General features: G+C 40.5%; 1 protein-coding gene across 1 annotated transcript in view; it reads right to left on the reverse strand.

The window, feature by feature from the left end:
- The window catches only part of CAMK4 (calcium/calmodulin dependent protein kinase IV), a 178,663-nt gene that overhangs the window by 16,650 nt on the left and 142,254 nt on the right, over positions 1–19,759 (reverse strand). The window contains exons 7-8 of the mRNA XM_067316168.1: positions 7,047–7,137; positions 4,356–4,430 (exon numbers count right to left, since the gene is read on the reverse strand). Coding sequence (XP_067172269.1) covers positions 4,356–4,430; positions 7,047–7,137 — 166 coding nt within the window. The remainder of the gene's footprint in view (positions 1–4,355; positions 4,431–7,046; positions 7,138–19,759) is intronic.

Genomic DNA, 19,759 nt, shown 5'->3' on the forward strand with positions numbered 1-19,759 from the left:
TTTGAGAGCTCTGTTATGGGAGTAAGCTTTAACCTGCTTTTTACGATATACGAACATAGGCATAGGAAGGGATAAACACTAACTACAATTTTATAGCATTTGTAGTATAACAACCATGAGAGAAGGCAGCAAGGACTTGAGTATTTAATACTTAAAAGTACAATTTTATGAAACTGAAAAGATTAGGACTAAGTTCTGTTCCAAGGCATGTTTGACACCTGTGTGTTCTTAGTAAAGATGTCATACAAGCTAATGGCCATGTCACCCAAATCACATTATGAGCTGTGCTATGAGCTAGGAGAGCAATCTTACTAGTTCCACCAACATCATCTTCCCTCTGCTTCTACAGTAAGAAAAGCAAGCGCAAAGTTTTGCATCTGGGATAGATTAACCCCATGCAATAGGACAGGCTGTAGGCTGACTGGCTAGGGAGGTCTGGGGGAATGACAAGTTGAATATGAGCCAGCAGTGTGTCCTTGCAGCAGAGAAGGCCAACCACATCCAGGGCTGTATTAGCAAGAATGCAGCAAGCAGGTCCAGAACAGTGGTCCTTCCCTCTAATCAGCACTTGCAAGACCACGTCTAAACTGCTGTGTCCACTTTGGGACTTCCCAGTGCGAGAAAGACACTGACATACTGGAGCAAGTCCAGTGGAGGGCCACCAAACTGGTGAGAACATACGAGGGCAGGCTGAGGGGAATGGATTTGCTCAGCTTGGAGAAGTTGAAGAGGAGGCCTGTTTGCTGTTTACAGCTACCTGACTAGAAGGTACAGAGAAGAGAGCCAGACTCCTCTCAGAGGTGCATAGTGATAGGAGATGAGACAATGAACACAAGCGGAACATGGGAAATTCTAATTAAATAAAAGGAAAACATTTTTCACCATGAGGGAGGTCAAACACTGGCACAGGAGTCCAGACAGGCTGTGAAATCTCCATCCCTGGAGGTGTTCAAGACTTGAGTGGATGTGGCCTGGAGCAACCTCATCTGATCAGACCTGTTCTGAGTAGGGGGTTGGACTAGACAACCTCCAGGGGTCTCTCCAAACTTAAATTATTATATGATCCTATGGACAAGCACAGAAGGGATTAACTGTAATAGTGTAAATATTTGTTCCTTCTCTCATCTTTTATCACACACCCCTTCCTATGTTTATTCCCTTTAATACACATGTATATCACTTCACAGATATAAGAATGTAACATTAAAAATAGCTGCTTCAAAGAATTGGGATATACGCAGAAGTTTACAAGGCAGGTTCACTCCCTGCTTCTTTTCTTTGCAGGAGCAGAAGTTTCAGTTAAATGAATCCATGCTGCAGGCTAAACTACCTGTTACTTTCAGGAGGAACCCAGCCAGTACTGAATGTGACCCTTCCTGCAGGACTCCCCATGCTAGCCTGGGAGAGAAAATGCTCTGTATATCACAGGTATTCCTACACTGCTAGCTTCTGGCCTGTTTGTTACCCAGCCACTTTCAGGAGCCTATGTTTAAGCCTCTGCCATGCCTGAGCATGAGTAACAGTGACCTTTTGTCCTCTTTTAGGGTGAAATGTGTTTAACAGACTCACTTATGTATCTGATCCACTGCACAAGCAGTTACACAAGTATTTAGATAATTCTCACTAAAATTCAACTGATTTTTCAGTTTTGCTACTCACCTCCCAGGGACCACTGTGTAGTCATTAAAAAACCCCCAAAATTCAGCGTTTAACCCTTCATTTCTATGTGATTGCCTTTAGCTTCTGCACGACTCAGTTCAGTTGTATCGAAAACTATCCAAGATGCTTACTGCCCAGCATGCTACCATGTGTGGAAGTATGCCCCAGCTTGAACTAGCCTCTTGTATGAGCCCATTCAGGGGCAGGATGTCAGCAAGAACAGCAGAAATAGGTTTCTCCATAAGATCACCCTGGTTGTGGGAGGGGAGCATCCACCATGAGAAGCACATCCACCCCAGTGGACTTGCCTTGGAGTAATCCACATCACCGACCTCCGCAGCCATTAGCTGGTTTGCTGACATGAAAGTGCCTTGCCACAGCCCTAGAGCGGCACAGAGCAAGCAGTTTGCCAAGGCAGTTGCAATCCTCTTTTGCCCAGGGGCCTCCTTCTTGTGCACTGCAGGATTCTTCTCTGATGCATTTTCTGGCCCCAGAAGTCCAGGCAAACTTCTCATGCCCATGTCTGGGAGGTGGCCATCCCTCTGCTGATAACGGAGCTGTGGCAATGATGCTGCACCAGGAGCACAGGAGTGCGTGGGGATGCCTGCTCAGAGCAGCGGACAGCCTGGGATGCTCATTTGCCTGCTCAGCTCCTCAGCCCTGCCTGGCTCCACTGGTGCCAAGGGCAGCACAAGCCATGGATGTCTCCTCAGATACCTACACTGCTCCTCAGGCCGTCCTTTCGCACGCACACACAACTTGGCCACAGTATTTAAGGCTTCTCCCTTGAGTGGATGGGCAGAGCTAAGGGATCAGCGCAGTTCTGGTTTGCCCGGGAGAGCTGCCCTGAACGAAATGCAAAGCCATGCAGGGCATCTTCAGTCAGGCAAGGGCCTCCCTGCAGCAGGAGCCACGTCTGCTGAGGCTCCCGCAGGAGACGTGCAGGCTGATGGGCCTTTTTCTCCCCATAGCAATGGAGAAAAAGACCACATTGCCAATTATTCACGCTGTTACCGGTATTATGTTTTTTTCAACTTGCTTATCAAAACAACATTCTCCCATATGACAGTGTGGGAACATATTTTTGCCTAAATGTGATTCTCTGGAAATTTGTTTAAATTTCAAGTATCCATGGTATTTCTTTTGTATTCAAATTAGATGCCTTACATTATTAATAACTACAAGATTGAGATGTATGAATAAGCTGTGATTTCTTTTTCAAGGAAATTATGTGTACTTTAATATGAAGTTACACTAAAATAATTTCAGGTAGATAAAGAAACATAAAGCAGAGGTTGTGAGCAGTAATAATGTATCCTCTTATCAGTTTAGCTTGTATTACTGTAATCTGATCTTTAATAGTTATGCTACAATAATTACAGTATAAATGTTCAGTCAGAATTATTAATTTACATCACCGAATCCAGAGGAATTTGTTGCTGATTTCAAGGGATGCAGGATTTAGCATTTTGGAAATTTCTAAACCTGTTTTCTCTAATAAAAATAGCACTAACGTGGGCTTTTCAGACTGAGGGAATGGCTTCCCCAAAGAGAAGGAAATGATTGCACCTATGTGTTCACATGCAAATCAAAGGTGGACAGACAGCTGTTTCATTTACGGTACAAACTTTTGCATGTGCCATTTTGGAAAAAACAGAAACATACAAGAACAGGATAACCGAGACAAGACACAGTTTATAAACTGTGTGCACATTTCCCATGATTAAATGAGGTAAAGCTGTCCTTAAAGGCCATCAACTGAAAAACATAAAACCATTATCAACAAGTCAAGGAATTCAGATTACTGTCCTTATGTATTACACCATTTTGGCTAAGCTCAAGAGTCCTACGTTTCCTCTGAAGCTATCCATAAAATCATGTTGTTCAGGTACTGCGAGTGCACAGGCAAATTAGTCAATTTGGCAAAGAACAGTTTAGGCTGAATCTCACTATCATGGTAGAACTGAAGCCAACCTATGATATCATTCTAATTTCGTTTAGGAGAAAAACGGATTAATTAAAAGTTCCAGAGCTTCTTTACTGCAGAGAGAGACAAACAGATCTACTCCAGCCCCCCTAGCTGACAGATCTGCCACAAAGTGCTCCTTGATATTATACTCATAATTCTCCATTATTCAGGTCCAACTCCAGCACTGAGCAGAATGGCCTGTTTAAGTCAAGATTTAAACCCACATTTAAAAACATGCACTTACTGAAATGACTTGGTTTATGTGGCTGAAGTTATGATCCTACTCTATGGAATAATTCAGCTTCCTCTGTGTTAAAAAAGTATCACTTTAAGATAAATTCACTGTAATTAATACTCAAATGTTCATACAGAGTACAACCTCTATAAATGTTAGTGTTTTCCATGAAGCCTTACATAACCCACATTTCTGCTGATGTTGCTCCAATACTATTTTAGTAATTCCATCAGTTTTATGAGAGTTGGACTTACTTCCATGTAAGTGATGAACTTACACCATAACATATGTTTTGATTATTAACCTTCAGTGCTTGAGAATAAGAGTTTAGAAAAACTTCACCAAGTGCCAATTCTGAATTTTCTTTTTTTATTTCTGCTTTTCAAAGGCTTTCTGAATTTTGAACTTAGTAAGAAGCATTTCACCAAGGAAAGAAAAAAGTTAACATTCACGTGTTATGTTCAGCTTATTGTAAATAATCAGGTAACATACCACAGTACCCTGGAGTTCCACAAACCGTCTTCATGGTCACCTGATCTTCCACAATCTTGGAAAGTCCAAAATCAGCTGTTAAGATTTTTTTAGAAATATTAATGTTTTTACTTCTTCATAAAAGCATTTTTCTTACATTGTATATGTAATTAAATTAACACTTACGCATTAAATGAACAGCATGGTCATTTCCAGAGATGAAGATGAATTAAAAAAATCCACCCATATTGTTATCCAGAAGCAAAATTTGTCCACACAAATGAGTATCGCTGCCTCTTAACAGACCCAAATATTTTTAAAATGCAACTTGTTTTCTATCCTGAAGAACACATATAGCCAATACTATGGGATACCTAAGGAGCCAAGAGTGTATTTAGGATGTTAGACAGAAAACAGAATAATTTAAAAAAGTGGAGAATATGTATTTCATAAACAGAGCCCTTTGACTTGTGATCTTACGTGAACCTATGAGCTAAATTGAAAATTGCCTGGAATGTGATTTACCTTTCATCACAGAAGGAATGATCCAGAAATTCACTTTAAGTATATATTCAGCTTTCACTTTGCGAGTAAACCAATAAAATCAACAGAACAACTTTTGTGTTAAAAAATAGTGCATCAGGGATTTCCTGGACAAGGGGCCGAGTGCCCAGTGCCCTGCAAGCTAAAATCCCAGCAGTATTTTGATACAGGCCTTCTGGGAGTGCTGAGGTTGGGCCAGCAGAAGCCCTGATCATCCTGTTTGCAGTGCTTCCCCCCCTGAATCGCTACCCCGACAGCAAGAGCCTTCAGGCTGTTATACCTGGTACTTGCATGTCTCATCTTTTGAAAGACAGAAAAGTGGAAGCCTTGACTGCTTGTTCCATTTTCACTGAGAATAAACGCTGCTTCTTCAAATTTCAACTTAGGTGATGACAATCTGGCCTTAAAAAATACCTAATAAAAATGCTCCTGTTTTATCAGCATGAATGCAAAAATGAATGTTTTGACTCGGGATCAGGATAAAAACAGGTTGCATTTTATTTGGAAATGCATAGTTAGGGTTCACTTGTCCCTAATTGTTCATCATTTATATATTATTTATCTAAACAGAAATATACTTTTATAAACACTACCACTCATTGTAAATCAGAACTCATTTTAAACGAGGCAATAACTTCAGCCAAAACATAAAGCAGCATAGCAGTTAAGAAAAAAATAATCCATTGTCACTCTAGCCCTCACTGCCTTAGGAGGTGCAAGATGTACGGGACCTATATCACAACGCCCACCCCCGGCAGTGCTCTGCTTGCCACACAGATTTGGAAATAATCCCTTCTTATTCCAAACTAGCCTACTTTCTATTTCTAAAAACTTTGCAGCTTTTAAACTTCAGTGAGAGATAGACAGCTATATCTTCAAGCTTCCCCTTAGGGAGCCTGTGCTTATGGAGACAAACACTTCAGGAGCCCTCACATCACTCTGCCCACCAAACCAAGGCTGCTGGATGGTGCACTCACATGTTACCATTGTTAGCACCCTTCCAGGAAAGGTGAGCACAAGGATAAAATGCAAATTAATACTATCGTCCCTAGATGCAAGACTTTATCCTAGAAATTTATTTTAATATGAAATTGCTGATATCTAGTTCCTGGAAATCTGGTTCTTGAAACCCATGACAAACACAGGCCTGACAAACAAGGCAACACTTTCACTCCTCGCATGCTTCCCAGTAAGGTGGTATTTCCAAATTGATTACATCTTGGGTACCTTTGCACGCCTGGAATATTATTTACTAGGAAACCCCACATCGAAGAGGTCTGTTTCTTTAAGAGGAAGAGAGCAGAAGGTTCAGGATCTTTTTCCTTTAGCAGGTACAAATCAACCCTTTTCCAGGTTAACACCTGCAAGATGCCACAGCCCGCGCAGTCCAGCAGTTAGCATGCTGTGGCTCCGCAACGCTGCAAGCTAGTGGGTTACCCGCAACAGCGCCACGCGAGGCTCCAAGGACAGAGGGCTGCGGCCCGCTGCTGTCGGGTGATGGGCATTGCCCCCCGCCTTCGCTCCTCTGCAAGCCAAGGGAGTCACAAAGCACCTGTTTGCGCCAGCAAGAAAGGCAAGTACCTGGCATTTTTGGAGGTCATGCCCTGGGCAAGTGGCTGTCCTTCCTGACGGGACTGGTGGGACATATCCCAGGCCAGGACAGCCTGATCGCGCCGTGTCTCTCTCCTCACCCGTCCCTGCAGTGCTGACTGTGCCTCAAGGATCTTCCCTATTCTCTTTTAAGGAATACTCCTTCTTATCCTTCAAATCTCCTTTCAAAACTGAGGTCAGCCTTGCTTAGTTTGCTTTCTACTGCTTATCCGCACATTTGCACTTTCATGCTAATAAATCTCTCACTTTTAGTATGTTAGTTTTAACAAAAAAGGGACACAGAAGTGATGTATGCAGCTATAAGCCAAACTCATGATACTTCTTGTTCCTCCTGTGTTGTTTATTCTTTGCCATATTCTGCATAATTTTGGCTGTAAATTCCTCAGGGCAGGAATTTAGTTTTGCATCGTCTTTAAAACACCATGCACAACTCTGCAGTTGCACAAGTAACATGCCTGTTCATCTAAGTATCAGCGCTAGCATAGAATAAAATGATGGTGTGAAATACACACTAGTGATACAAAAGAATATATTTAGCATATATTTAATGCTGCTCACCAATTTTTAATGGTGCATCCGGTGCTGGTGTTGCATAGAGCAGATTCTCTGGCTTCAAGTCACGATGCACAATCCCATTTGCATGCAGGTACTAGAAAGACAGAAAGTCAAAACATTTAAGTGAGTATTAGATATGTTATGGCCCAGCATGAGTTAATGTCTTCCTAATAACCTATAGCAGCAGCTCGCTGACTGCTACCTTTGTGACACAGTGTCGCTCAACTAATTCTCTGTAGCTTTTTTCCGCAAACCCGCTCTGCATGAAATCCTTGGGTGCATATTGTGATCTGAATAGGAAACTGAAAATTGAGAAGGCAAAGATAGCATCACGCCCATGTGAGAAGAAAAACATCTCAGAGAAGATTATTGATTCTTTTAATACAACAGTAGCTTCTAGGAAGCAATCTAAGAGATGTTGAGATGCCAAAGTCCGGCTCAAAGGAAGGCAGCTTTTGCACATTACAGCTTTCTGAGGGGTAAGAAAATGGTTACACAAGTATAAAACTATTAAATAGACAGCCTTGATTAGAGGACAACTGCAACAGAGGATGTAGTATGTGTCCTGGACTAGCTATCAAATCTTTGCCATCCCTTGAGCAGACTGCTAAAGTGTTGTAATATCACACAATCCTACAGTCCCAAAATTCCAGCTGTTTTGCTGAAGAGCCTGCAGTACATGTGAATTTACTGATCACTGAATTTCTTTAAAAATGCCGTTCCTGTCTTGCACAAATAGAAAACAGAATTTCTGGGATCTACAGTTGCCTTTTACATTGCTAGAGATGGACAGAGAAAAAATATAATATACTGATTGACAAAAAGGAGAAGCTAGTGAAACAAATTCTGTATTTCTTGCTGATAAAATCTTCAGCAGAAATCTCTGAAGCCTGGGAAAAAAGAGGCACAAGAGTAGGAGCAGAGTATCTTATTTGAACGTATCTTGGTCTACATTTTAGTGGAATATCTCTTGGCCATGTTTTCACAACTAAAAAAAACTGCACGAACTATTATTCAGCAAATAACACATCACAGAATACCAGTCAGGAAAGCAAAACTACAGTGCTCACTTGAGTTAGCATCTGAGAGGAACTCTTGACTGTGCATCTTCCACTGAGATTTTAGTTTGTGTAAGTGGCTAGCCATTAAACAACATGCAATAAGAATACATACCTTTTTCTGTAGGCATTGTTTCACTGACATCCAGTGCTTTTTTAAGTGTCTCTTACAGTGCAATAAATGTATTTTCTGGCTTTCCATAAAATCCTAAAATGGTAGTATTTATCATGACATGGCTTGAGGAGATCAGCCAAAGACTCTCATCTACTTTACACCACAGTAAATTTAAGAGCTTGTCCCAGCTGTGTGTTCTACAATGAGACAGCTAATTAGTTATCCAATGTAAAAACAGACAACACTTTATGGAGAGGCTAATGGATTGCTCTCTCCTACATCATTTAATGTGGTCACATCTGCGTGTCTGCACTGAATGAGGCTGCGTCTACCTTGGATAAAAATACATCCGTATCTGTCAACGAAGGCAAAACTAGCAAAGCTGCTCCCACAGCATAGCACTGATGTGTTTGACATGCAGAGGTAATAGCAGCACACAGTGAGCGTGCCAAAAGCAATCAAGTTGGAGTGGACAGAAAGAGGTTTCTGAACTGATTTGTGTTCATGTGCTAAAAATCAGTTTAACTGTCTCTGTAGGAGTGAGAAGGAACAGATATTTCATGATCAGCCAGTGGAAAGCAGACACTTCTATTCACTCGTATGAAATATCATAGATCAAATTTATGCAGAGAAATGTTCCAGCTAAATTTGCTTGAAGTCTTTCAGCAGGCCCTTTTTTCCACACACCCATATTCTTATAACATTTTATGGTGTGAGGCTGAAAACATCAAAACTTTCCTCTTTCCCCAGAAGTGCATTTTTGTGGGAGGGAAATCTGGGAAAACCTGGTCAACTCTAAGCTGAGAAGCTAGCATGGTTCACAGGGCTCCTTCTCACATATAAGCAAGAATCATAACTGGCAGCACCTGGTAATCATGCTTGTGTCTCATGACTGACTGACTTCTTAACAGAATTATATCAAGTTTGCAGGATGACCTCTGTTTTATTATATACCAGAGAGTCCAGGTAGGAAAATCTCCCTGCTCCATCCAGCACATCATTTGCAGAAAATATGCACAACTTAGGTGCCCCATTAATATCTATAAGAGCCCACCAAAGACATAAAATTTTCAGTGTTGCCTGAACTCTTCTCCCCCCAAACTGAATCCACGTCTTTCAAAGCTTGCCACTGCATTACCTTCAGCTCATTGCCTGCTCCCGCATCCCAGTACCTGCAGCTCCCCTTCTTCCCTCTGCTGTACCCAGCCTCTCCACATCCCCTGTCTCCCCACAGCCCAGCCCAGCCCTCCTACCCACCCACTGTGGATACCCCACCCCCTCTGACTTTTCCCTATGCTAAAACTAAAGCATATGCTTGGGGCTGGAAGCTGCCAAGTCGTATTTTTAACAAGCCTGCTGTTGACATTTTATATCTTTGAGACCTACCTTCTGTTGAATTTTGTTGAAACTGGCCAACAGAGTCAATAATTTTATTGCAGACTAATAGACATACAAAAGGACAGAGAGCATGATCATACGTATCTGGCTAGGTGAAAGTTAAAAAAACATTATTTTTACTAACACAAAAATTCTCCTCTTCATCAAAGCAAAAGTGCCAGCTAGCTTCCCGCACCCCCAGCCTTGCAAGGGGAAAGACCTATGATTTTACTTCTATAAAATGCGCCTGCTTCCCAACAGCCTTGTTACTGAAGATCTCCAGCACATGCAGCTACTGCAGCTCCCTCCCCTCTCCTCCAAGTTGGAGCCATTTGCCATTCACACAGCGCTTTTCCTGCTGCACAACCCACTACCAATGGGACCTTCCAAGATTGTGTCCATTTTCAGCACTGCTCCCTTACTTGGTAAATACCCTGGGCCTTATAGTCTGCTAGTTTTTACCAGTCCAAATAGGCCAAGTGAAAAGAGTCTAGCCTCCAGCTCTGTTCACCATGTAACATAATGGCTCCTGGTATTGATAATAACACTGTCTGGTATACATGTATACAATATTCTGAATTTTACTATCTTGATTTAGAAACAGATTTAGTTAAATTAATAAAATCCCCTTTGTATAACACTTATTTCAATTTATATATGCAGAATATACGTAGAGTAACAGCACTTGGTCTGGCTTGATGAGATGTATATGGAAGAGAGGCCACCATAAATTTCACAGCAAGGCCCATGCAAGAAGCCCATGTGGAAAAAACGTTCTCCATGCATGGCAGTTTCATCAGACAAACTGGCCAATGGCATAGCAAAAATAAATTATATTTTCCCATTTATTTGTTCCTCTGTTTTTTGGGGGTTTTTTTTGAACAGAATATCAAGGTAGGTGCTATAAATAGGAACACTACTGATTTTCAGGAACATATGGCTATTCCAATCAGCGAAAGTGAACAAGAACAAGAAAAAATAAAATGAAAACTAACTAGAAACATTTAGAGCCCCTGAGGAGTCTGTATTAGCTGACTGAATCACAATGCAAATGAAATAAAATAAATAGTGAAAAAATTCTATTTGTTAAGCATAGGGCCTTGTATGTTCTCTGATCACACTTATTTTTCAGTTGCTTTGCCCAATGAGATACATGTAGGCCAGGTGGGTGAAATCAGCTATGCTTCAGGCACACAGTAGGCCACTGCATTATTAGCGCATATCATCTCTCAGATAATCTGCCACAAATGTATTCTAGAAAGAGTTGAGTGTGATAGTTTTATTACCATTTGATAAACTCTGAGGACAAGCTCAGCACGACACCAGATGGGAATAATACACAGGCCCTTTCCAAAACACTTACCTTTTAAAATAAAGGCAGCCTTCACCTGGGCCTTTATTCCCATGGTACACAACGTTAACTCATGTTTGTACAATTGCTACGACCCTTTAAGTGTGACGGCAGAAGAAGGGCTTTTCTTTCTGTCTTTCTCTTCCTTTTTAGAGTTTCTTTCTAATTGCTGCATGAGAATTTTTGTTGTTGTTTTATCCTTTAATAATTCAGGTTCTTATCTAACTCGAAAGACTTTATGACAAGAGGACTAATGAGGACTGCTTAAAACTCTAGTCTTACTTCTGATTTATATTTATAGTAGCTATTACACAGAATTGTAGAAAAGCAGGGCTGAAATGAACCTGAATCATCTATGTCTCCCTATGCTCTCAGGTAAGATCAGTTACATCTACAACAGTTGTTTGCCTAATTTACACCTAACAACCTCTGATACTCTGCAGTCTCCCCAGGCAATTTATTACAGGGCTGTGCTATCTTGACAATTTGGAAATACTTCCTTATGTCTCACCTGGACCTTGACAGGTGCAGATGAAGCCCATTACTTTGTTTCATATATACCTTAGATGAAGAAAGCAGATTACTCCCTTTTCTGCAACAGCCTTTTGCGTACTTGTTCCCATGTCCACCATCAGTCTTCTTGCTCAAGACTAGAAGACTCCAGTTCTTTCAGTCTTTTTTTACAGACTAAGTTTTCTAGACTCATGGTCCTTCTTTGTTGCTCTCATCCGGGCTGTATCAAATTGCATCAATGTGTTCAAAATGCAAAAATGTATTCCAGTCGAGGCCTGACAAATCTCACAGGATGTATTTGTAAATATATTTGCCTATTTTTCAACCTATCACACTCCTGTTTGCCTTTGGATCCAGTGTAACCTTCAGATCCTTCTGATTTGTTCCCACTCCTGTTTTCACTGTTGACCATTCAAGCCCATACACAATCTTGTCCTTGACACTGCTGAAAGGTCTTGAATTTTTACCAAGGTTATTCTATTTCTAACCCTGTTCTCCAACATACTTGCAGTCTCTCCCAGTTTTACGTTGTCCAAATTTTTTTGTAAGAGTAATCTCTATTCCATCACCTGGCCCTGTTAACAAAAATACTGAAAGCTTCAGATCCAAGAGGATTTTTCTTGAACATCCTCCCTTGATACCTTTTGACACACTGATAACCACTCTCTGGATACAGATAACCAAGCTGCACTGCACCCAGCTTAAAATCAAGTAATCATGACCACATTTCCCTCATTTACTGTGAGACTGTCAGACGAGGCAAGTATCAAAAGTTTTACACACATCAAGTGTGCACGATACCTCCTGCTCCTCCCCTTTAACAACGCCTCTCACCCTGCCAGAAGAAAAATTAGATTGACTTGGCATGACTTGATCTTAACAAAAACTTGCCTTCCTGGTGACCTCTCTGCTTTGTTATCTCCCAGGTGCCTAATATTAGTTTGCTTCATTATTTACTATAGTTTTTTCTTCTGGGAAGTGGAATCAAGCCAACTGGTCTATAATTCCTCCCTTCCTTCCTTGTGAAGCAGAGTACTACACATATTTGGTACTCTGCCTAGCCTCTATCAGAAATAACTGTTGTTAACAGCTAAATCTGTTTCTGACTTAAAAAGCTTGCTCTTCAAAGATCATACTGAGAAGGTTACTGGGTGCAGCCAATTAAAAAAGATCTAAATGGTTTGAATACTCTTCGACCCTATTCCTTTCTTTTTTCTCGACTTACATTTTACTGCTTTGTTAATTGTGTTAAGCATCTAGTTATAGTGGAACTTTTAGTGAAAACTAATGCAAAAAACCATAAAAACAGTGCAGTCTTCTCATAGAGATCTTCCAGTAGATTTCCTTCACCTGTGTTTCTTCTTATGAGAATGATTAATTTTGCTACCCCTTTTATCTCATGCATCTCATTTTGTGTCCTGGCCTTTCCAATTTTATCCTTCACACCCAAGCTATTCTTATTACTCAAGCTTAAACAACCTGACCGATTTCCCACTTTCTGCATACTTCCTGCTTGTGTTTAACTCCAGGATTTAACTCAGTCCCTGGCTGAGCACTGACCTTCATTCGAGCGGACTGACGAAAAACCATCTGCCCCGACCACTCCGCTATGCCCCCAGCACCCTGCACACTCTGCTGTGCACCGGGCCACTGCTGGCAGCACTGCAGGCTCCCTCACTGTCAGCAGTGTAACACAGTGGCTAAGGGAGGGGACTGGCTCAAGCAAACCTTAATAACATCTTGTCCACACCCACTAGCATGGTACTGGCCCTTACTTGGTCACCTCCGGGAAAAGTCCTGGGAAAAGTCCTAAAATACCTTTGTTTCCGCTTGTGACGGCGATTGTGAGCTTCACAGCCTTTGGGGTTTGTGGCTGCTCCTCATTAACCAACGGGGTTTGATGTTCATTGACTGACAGATCAGAGTGTATATTCTTGATGGCAGTAGGTGGTTTTCAGGCAGAGGAAAAGCATCTGTCTCCAGCTTCTTCTCCAAAGAGCTGCCAGCTTCTTCTCTGTTTCTGCTGTTTTGCAGCCTTCTCCAGCTATTTCGGTATCTTGTCTCAGGAGATCTCCACACTCATCCTGTTGTTGCTGCATATGATCATGGTGTGCTTCCTCCTACACCTCTTTTACTTACTCCCTCAGCGAGCCCACCGCTAGACATCTCCTTTCCGCCCTCAAAAGCATGCCTTAGTCCCTTGAGATTAAACAAAACACAGAGCTGGGGTCCCAGCTTTGGGCATGATTTCCAGTGTCTTAAATCGAGAAATATTTTAGAGCAGAGACAGCTCTGGCAGCAGCGCGTACCCTCATGGCTGCTTCTCTGTGCATGCTGTAATCCCTTGCGAAACCCCTCTGCTCCCTGCCCTCCTGCTCACTAGCTCCTGGCACTTTCTGGGTGTCTGGCTCACAGACCCCCCACCTGCGTACGAGCCCAGTTCCTGTGGTAAACTGCATCAGAAAACCAGCGACATGGTTAAGGGACCTCCACATGCACCCCTTGTTCACACCAGGCAGCTGGCTACTGCCCTTCCGGCAGTGCGATTCACTGTGTAGCACCGCCCGTATTACACCCCGCGTCACCTGCTGCAGCCAAACAGTCTCTGCAGCGGAAATGCTTTGGTTACAGACTCAACACTCCTTTTTCTCCTCAGCAAAGATGACAGTTTTCAGGGTGCATTGATGTAGTTGGGGGGAGAAGCCTGCCGTCTTCCACGGCTGATGCAGTAGTTTTATCATTATTATATTAACATTACGCTATTATATTAAACATTAATTTCTGTTAAGGTATGTGGCAAAGCTGTTGAGTACGACCATAGTAATTTACTGTATGACTGGCAATTTCATGAATACTAGATTCACTCGTGTTTTTAAAAGGAGAATTTCTACCACTTTTATTACTACACAGGGTATTTTTAGGACTTGCCTGTTGAATCTATTACAAAATTAAGCCTACAGGGTGCTGAAGGCAGAACCAAAGCCAGAGGTTCCAATTCAGTATTGGACATCTTCAGCTAAAAATGTAGACAGTAAATCTTTAAAAAATTGAAAAGAACATGTGTTTTCTCCCTTTTCAGGGATGTCTAGACTTGTAATTAAGCTCTTTCTATAGCCCTAACAGAAGTGTGCCATTGTGTAATGAATGCTACCGTGTAGCAATTTAGTTTAATTACATCTGTATAATGTTTGATAGGGATGTGGTTAATTGATAATGTTTCTGAAGCAGCTAAGTTTAAATAACCATTTAATAATCCAGCAGGACAAAGAGGGACTATTCATTAAAGAAAAAATACACATTCCTATTTTCTCTTCCTTTCTTTGGGAAGGGGAAGGTGAATGAGCTATTCCCATCGGCTCTCTTGTAATCACTTCATATCTATAGAATGGCAAAGCCAGTCTCCAGGTAATTTGTGTCTAGAATAACCATTCAGCACAGATCTTACTGTATAAAGAGAGACAAATACGTACACTTCAGTCACACACTTCACATTGGTGGAGGCTTTGGAAAAGAAGGCACATAGGGATTTGATAACTAAATTTTGGGGAATCAAGAGAAATCTAAAATTTCATGGTTAGCAAGTGACTATATCCTGTTATAATCTTCTGAATGCGTCAACTGATTTATAATTCACATGTCCAATAACTGCACAACAATTACAGGTTGATATGAGGGCATGGTATATGACCTGGAGCTATTGTAGTCTTTTATCCTAGGGCAAATGATTTATTTTCTTTACACTTTAGATTTCACACTGTTAAAGCTGTTCGACACTCAGGTTGTGTTTCAGATGTTTGACAAGTGTAAGAGGGCAAGAGGGCTACATAATGATCTGTCATCAAAACTGTGCTGTCCCCACTGAAGTCAGTTTAAAACTCCACTGCTTCAATTGGTTCAGGCTGTATTTAAAGGCAAGGTAATATGGCTAATATGAATGGTCTCTTTTCTTTGCTTCCATTTATCTCTCAGACCCCAGGTAATTTGGACCTGAAATTCAGTGACGCTTGGGCTTTGGGAGTTGGATAGTGTGATTTCAGTTGATTGTGGAAAAGTGCATTTATTTTATTTGGTTGCTTACAGTGTAAACACTGACTTATTTAAGGCCATAATTTTTTTTTAATTTTGTTTCCAAAATAGAAAACAATAATGGAAATTATTTTGGAAATGCAGGGATTGTTTTGAGAAGTGATACAGTATTTGAGAATTCTTGCTTAAAAAGTCTTTTAAAAAAGATACTGTCAGTGATTTTAGATCATTGCTCTTGCCTACAAGGACAGACTCAGCTTTGCTGTACATTACATAACTCAACTCCACAGGAGTCAATGCAGTTGCAGTAGTAAAAGTGCGAAATGATAACACATCAAATTATATATACGCAGCATAATTTTCACTCCTTCACTATTCTCTTATTGCAGTCATATTGGCTTTGTGACCAAAGGGAAAACCATTTTATCACTGCAGAAAACACAAGCAACAATGATTTCACTTCCGGGTATATTTCAACAGGTTTTGGAATTCTGTATCCGGGTAACAATAAGATGGAGTCTTGGAAAGGCACCAAATAATCAAAGCTTCTCCAAACATAGCAGAAATCCTATTCTTTGCACACATCTCACTTTTACTAGTTAAGTCTCTTACTTGATGTACTGACTTCCAAAAAATGTCATGACACTTCAATTAGCTTAGTTAAACTAATTTAACAGAATATTATTTTTGCATAATAAAGCATATTTGCCTTTGTACTTTTATAAATATGTATTACACACAGCCAATTTGATTTATGAACTAACTGAATCTGAGTATTGTAAGAAAGTATGATGAAATGCATCAGTATAGATGCATAAAGCAAAATGTGTATATTTTCTTTGCTAGTCTACCATATTCAAAGGTATGAAGTAACCTAGACAGGAAGTTCTAAATTAAGCAATTAGTTTATATAAAATTTTAACTGTAAGCTCCACAATTATTTTCTTTTACATCTGCAAACACTTTTATTTCTTAAATATTCCTGGTTTTTGAAGCACGAAGCAGCCTTAAATATAACAATGCTACACCAGGTGCAATCACAGCAAATCATGTACAGTCATTTCTGTGCAGTCTAACATATGTAGGAGAGGATAATGCAGGCAGCTTCCCACACAAATCCCAAACAACCAGGTTTTGTGCAGGGAGCTGTCTGCAGTGGCATGAAATTCTCCTTTTAAACTGTAAGTAGGCCACGGGATTGGAGTAGGAAGAATAGCTTTGCTATAGTGGCTTCTTCTTAAACCCATCCAGAAGAGCCACCCACTTGCAGACTATGAGAATTAAGCGAAGAATTAACACAGCATGAAATGAAAAGTTCCTCCTACGGCCACTCTGCCTAAATGTGCTTTTTCTGCAAGTCTGGGGTGCAGGAGATGAAGATGATTTCTTCTTCTGCAACAGGGTGCTCCCGACACACTGGGCACAGCCCAGAGCTGTCGCCCAGAGGAACTCTCCCGCTGAAGTCTCCGTACCTACCGTACAGCCGCCCTGCACCAAAATACACACACAAAAAGCTAGCCGGCCTATTTCTAGCACCAACACCCATTTCTTCTGTAGCTCTGCACCCCTCAGAACTTCTCTGCTCAGCTGACTTCATTTACAGCAGCACACACCACCCTCCAAAGGATGCTGAGGTTTAACTGCACAGTGGTCTGAGGACAACAAGCATTATATGCACTAAGCATTGCCATTGTTTTGTTCTACATGGTCTCTACTTTGAGCATTTTTTACTCTACTTAACCACTGTTACATCATAAAAAAGTAAAAACATCCATAATGAGCAACAGCTTTTAATTAACTCTGAAATATGAAGAATATTTAAAAAGTTTTAGACACAATTATTTTAAGAGCAAGCTAAGCACTACCTATAAGAGAAAACTCAAAACCTTTTTAAATCCATTATGTGTGCCTTTGTAAATTAATGCAATTATAGCACATTTAAAAGGAAGGGGGGAAGGAATTCTGCAAAGTCAGGTGTGTTCATTTAAGCTAATGGCATAAATCTGCAAATGGTAGACATCAATGTTACATATAGATATACAATACAATCTTCAGCAACATTACTGCAATTCTAGCAAATCTAAAAGAAGTATAGCTGAAACAACAGAGCTGTCTCAAAATTCTGCATTCAGAGCACATTACCACAGAGCAACTTATGTTTTTGCAAGCCAGTAATGTCCTTGGTTTTGCCATTAGAAAATTAAAAAGATAAAAATAACCCCCCCCCAAGTCTAGAATAGGCCGAAGATGCTATCAGTGATAGCTGGTGCTAGCTCAGGTCCCAGCAGCCCCCGGCATTAGAGAGCCACATAACTGAGAGAAAACTATCCCCGGCACTGACAGGTATACTAACCACACAGATTTACTGACCACAGGTCTAGTACCCCTGGAACAGGGCCACAGCAAAATGCCCTAACTCCAAGTGGATGCAGATGTGTTCATTCGACGCAAACACATTTTAGCTTTCTTGTGATAAAAATACCTTTTAATTTAATTTTTCTTAATCTCACCAGAGCACTATATTTTATGTCTTTTTATTCATTTCTTACTTTTTAAGAGTTTTTTTTTGTTAAAAAATGTGACTTTTTATCACAGTTTCTGAGGTGGGTCTATATTATCCTTAAATGGATATTAGAGTAAGATAATTTTGTTCTTCATGTACCGTACATCTTTAGTAGTAAATTAACCTGTGCCAAGGAATGTTCCTGGGTGCCAAAACTTGATAGTCTATGCTATTAAATTTTCTGAACAATCCTGGATAAATCAGCACTGACAGAAACAACCTCCAGACACAGTTAGTCAAGCCAAAGACTATTCCCAACTGGCAATTTGAATCTGGCCACCTTGTCTGAAGGCTAGTGCAATTTCATAGTACAGATGTAGGCTGTTGCAAGCCAGTTGGCCTCGGTGACAGAGAACGACACCAGTTAATTTACTGGCATCTGCAGAGATCTCACAATTAAAAATTAAAAATAGTGGGGTGCTAATAAGATCGGACTGCTGGGATTGTGCATCAAGGATGCACATGTCCACAGCAGGATAAAGAAAATGGCTCATAAACATGTTTTAATGGGGTCAGATTTACATTTGTTTTCAAGGTGAAATTTCAGGGTAATAAACCTATGAATGACAATTATATTTCTCTTGTCCATCTGTGAAACACTCTTCCTGAACTATGCATTTAAAAAGTCAATCATTTTAAGATGTTATTGTAGCTAATGAATATTTATATTTTAGTATTTGAATTCCCATTTATGCATAAACAACATGCAGATGTTGTTTTGTGTTAATTACACTGCTTGCCTTGCATTATGAAGTCTGGCCTACATATAATAGCATCACTTTCTAAGCCTAGGTTTGATCACACACTTAAAAAAGGAATGCCTAGACCATATACCTTAAAAGCTGTTATAAAAAATGTAAGGAGGTCTTCTTTCACTTTTGTTAAAGAATTTTCACAAAGCATAGTACTAAATGGTACAACCCTGAAGGTCAACATGGACATAAGTGTTTCAAAGTATCCTCTAGAGGTGAGGCCTTACCCTTTGCAACACAAATGCCCATTTCAGTCTTTTGGGTACCCTCACATCAGCTTGCAGATGCAGTGCAGTCCTCTCAGACGGATCCCATCCTCTCAACACAGTCCCAAAAGCACACCTATATTCTGAAGGGAGGAAGAAAACAAGATACTGTTCTGGCAGCTCCATCCTACCTCAGCAACTTCTTCACCAGAGGGGTACCCTTGGAGATCTGTAAACTATCTGCCCCTTTCATTCTTTGCAAAGCATAATTTAGGCTCAAAAATAGAAAAGAAGTCCACTATAGCTCTACCATGGTCACTCAGTACCCTCTTCATTTGAAAAAAATATCTTTATGAACAGTTATTTAGGATCCCCCCAAACAGCTAGAATTCATAAGATTCAATTCCATTCTAGTTTGTCAAGCCTGAATTTGTCTCTATACAACATGAAGAACAGACATTTTTGTTGCACACACCAAGATACCAGCAATTATTTGTGAAGAAATCAAATATTTCACAAAATCAAACCCATAAAAATGGCCTATGCCTGCAAAATCATATTTAGAAGGAATTAAGAAATTCTTATCTACTAGAAAGCGGAAGAGATCAGGATGATGGGGTTGTGGATATCTCTGTTATGTAGTTGACTGGTTCTTTTGGAAAGATATTTCAGATTGCATGTGAATATAATTATGTGGTTTTCTGAAACGAATATTATGTGATTTGTGCAGGCTCCTGAATACAAGAGAACAATTC

Source organism: Apteryx mantelli, chromosome Z (assembly GCF_036417845.1).
Source record: "Apteryx mantelli isolate bAptMan1 chromosome Z, bAptMan1.hap1, whole genome shotgun sequence".
NCBI lineage: Eukaryota > Metazoa > Chordata > Aves > Apterygiformes > Apterygidae > Apteryx > Apteryx mantelli.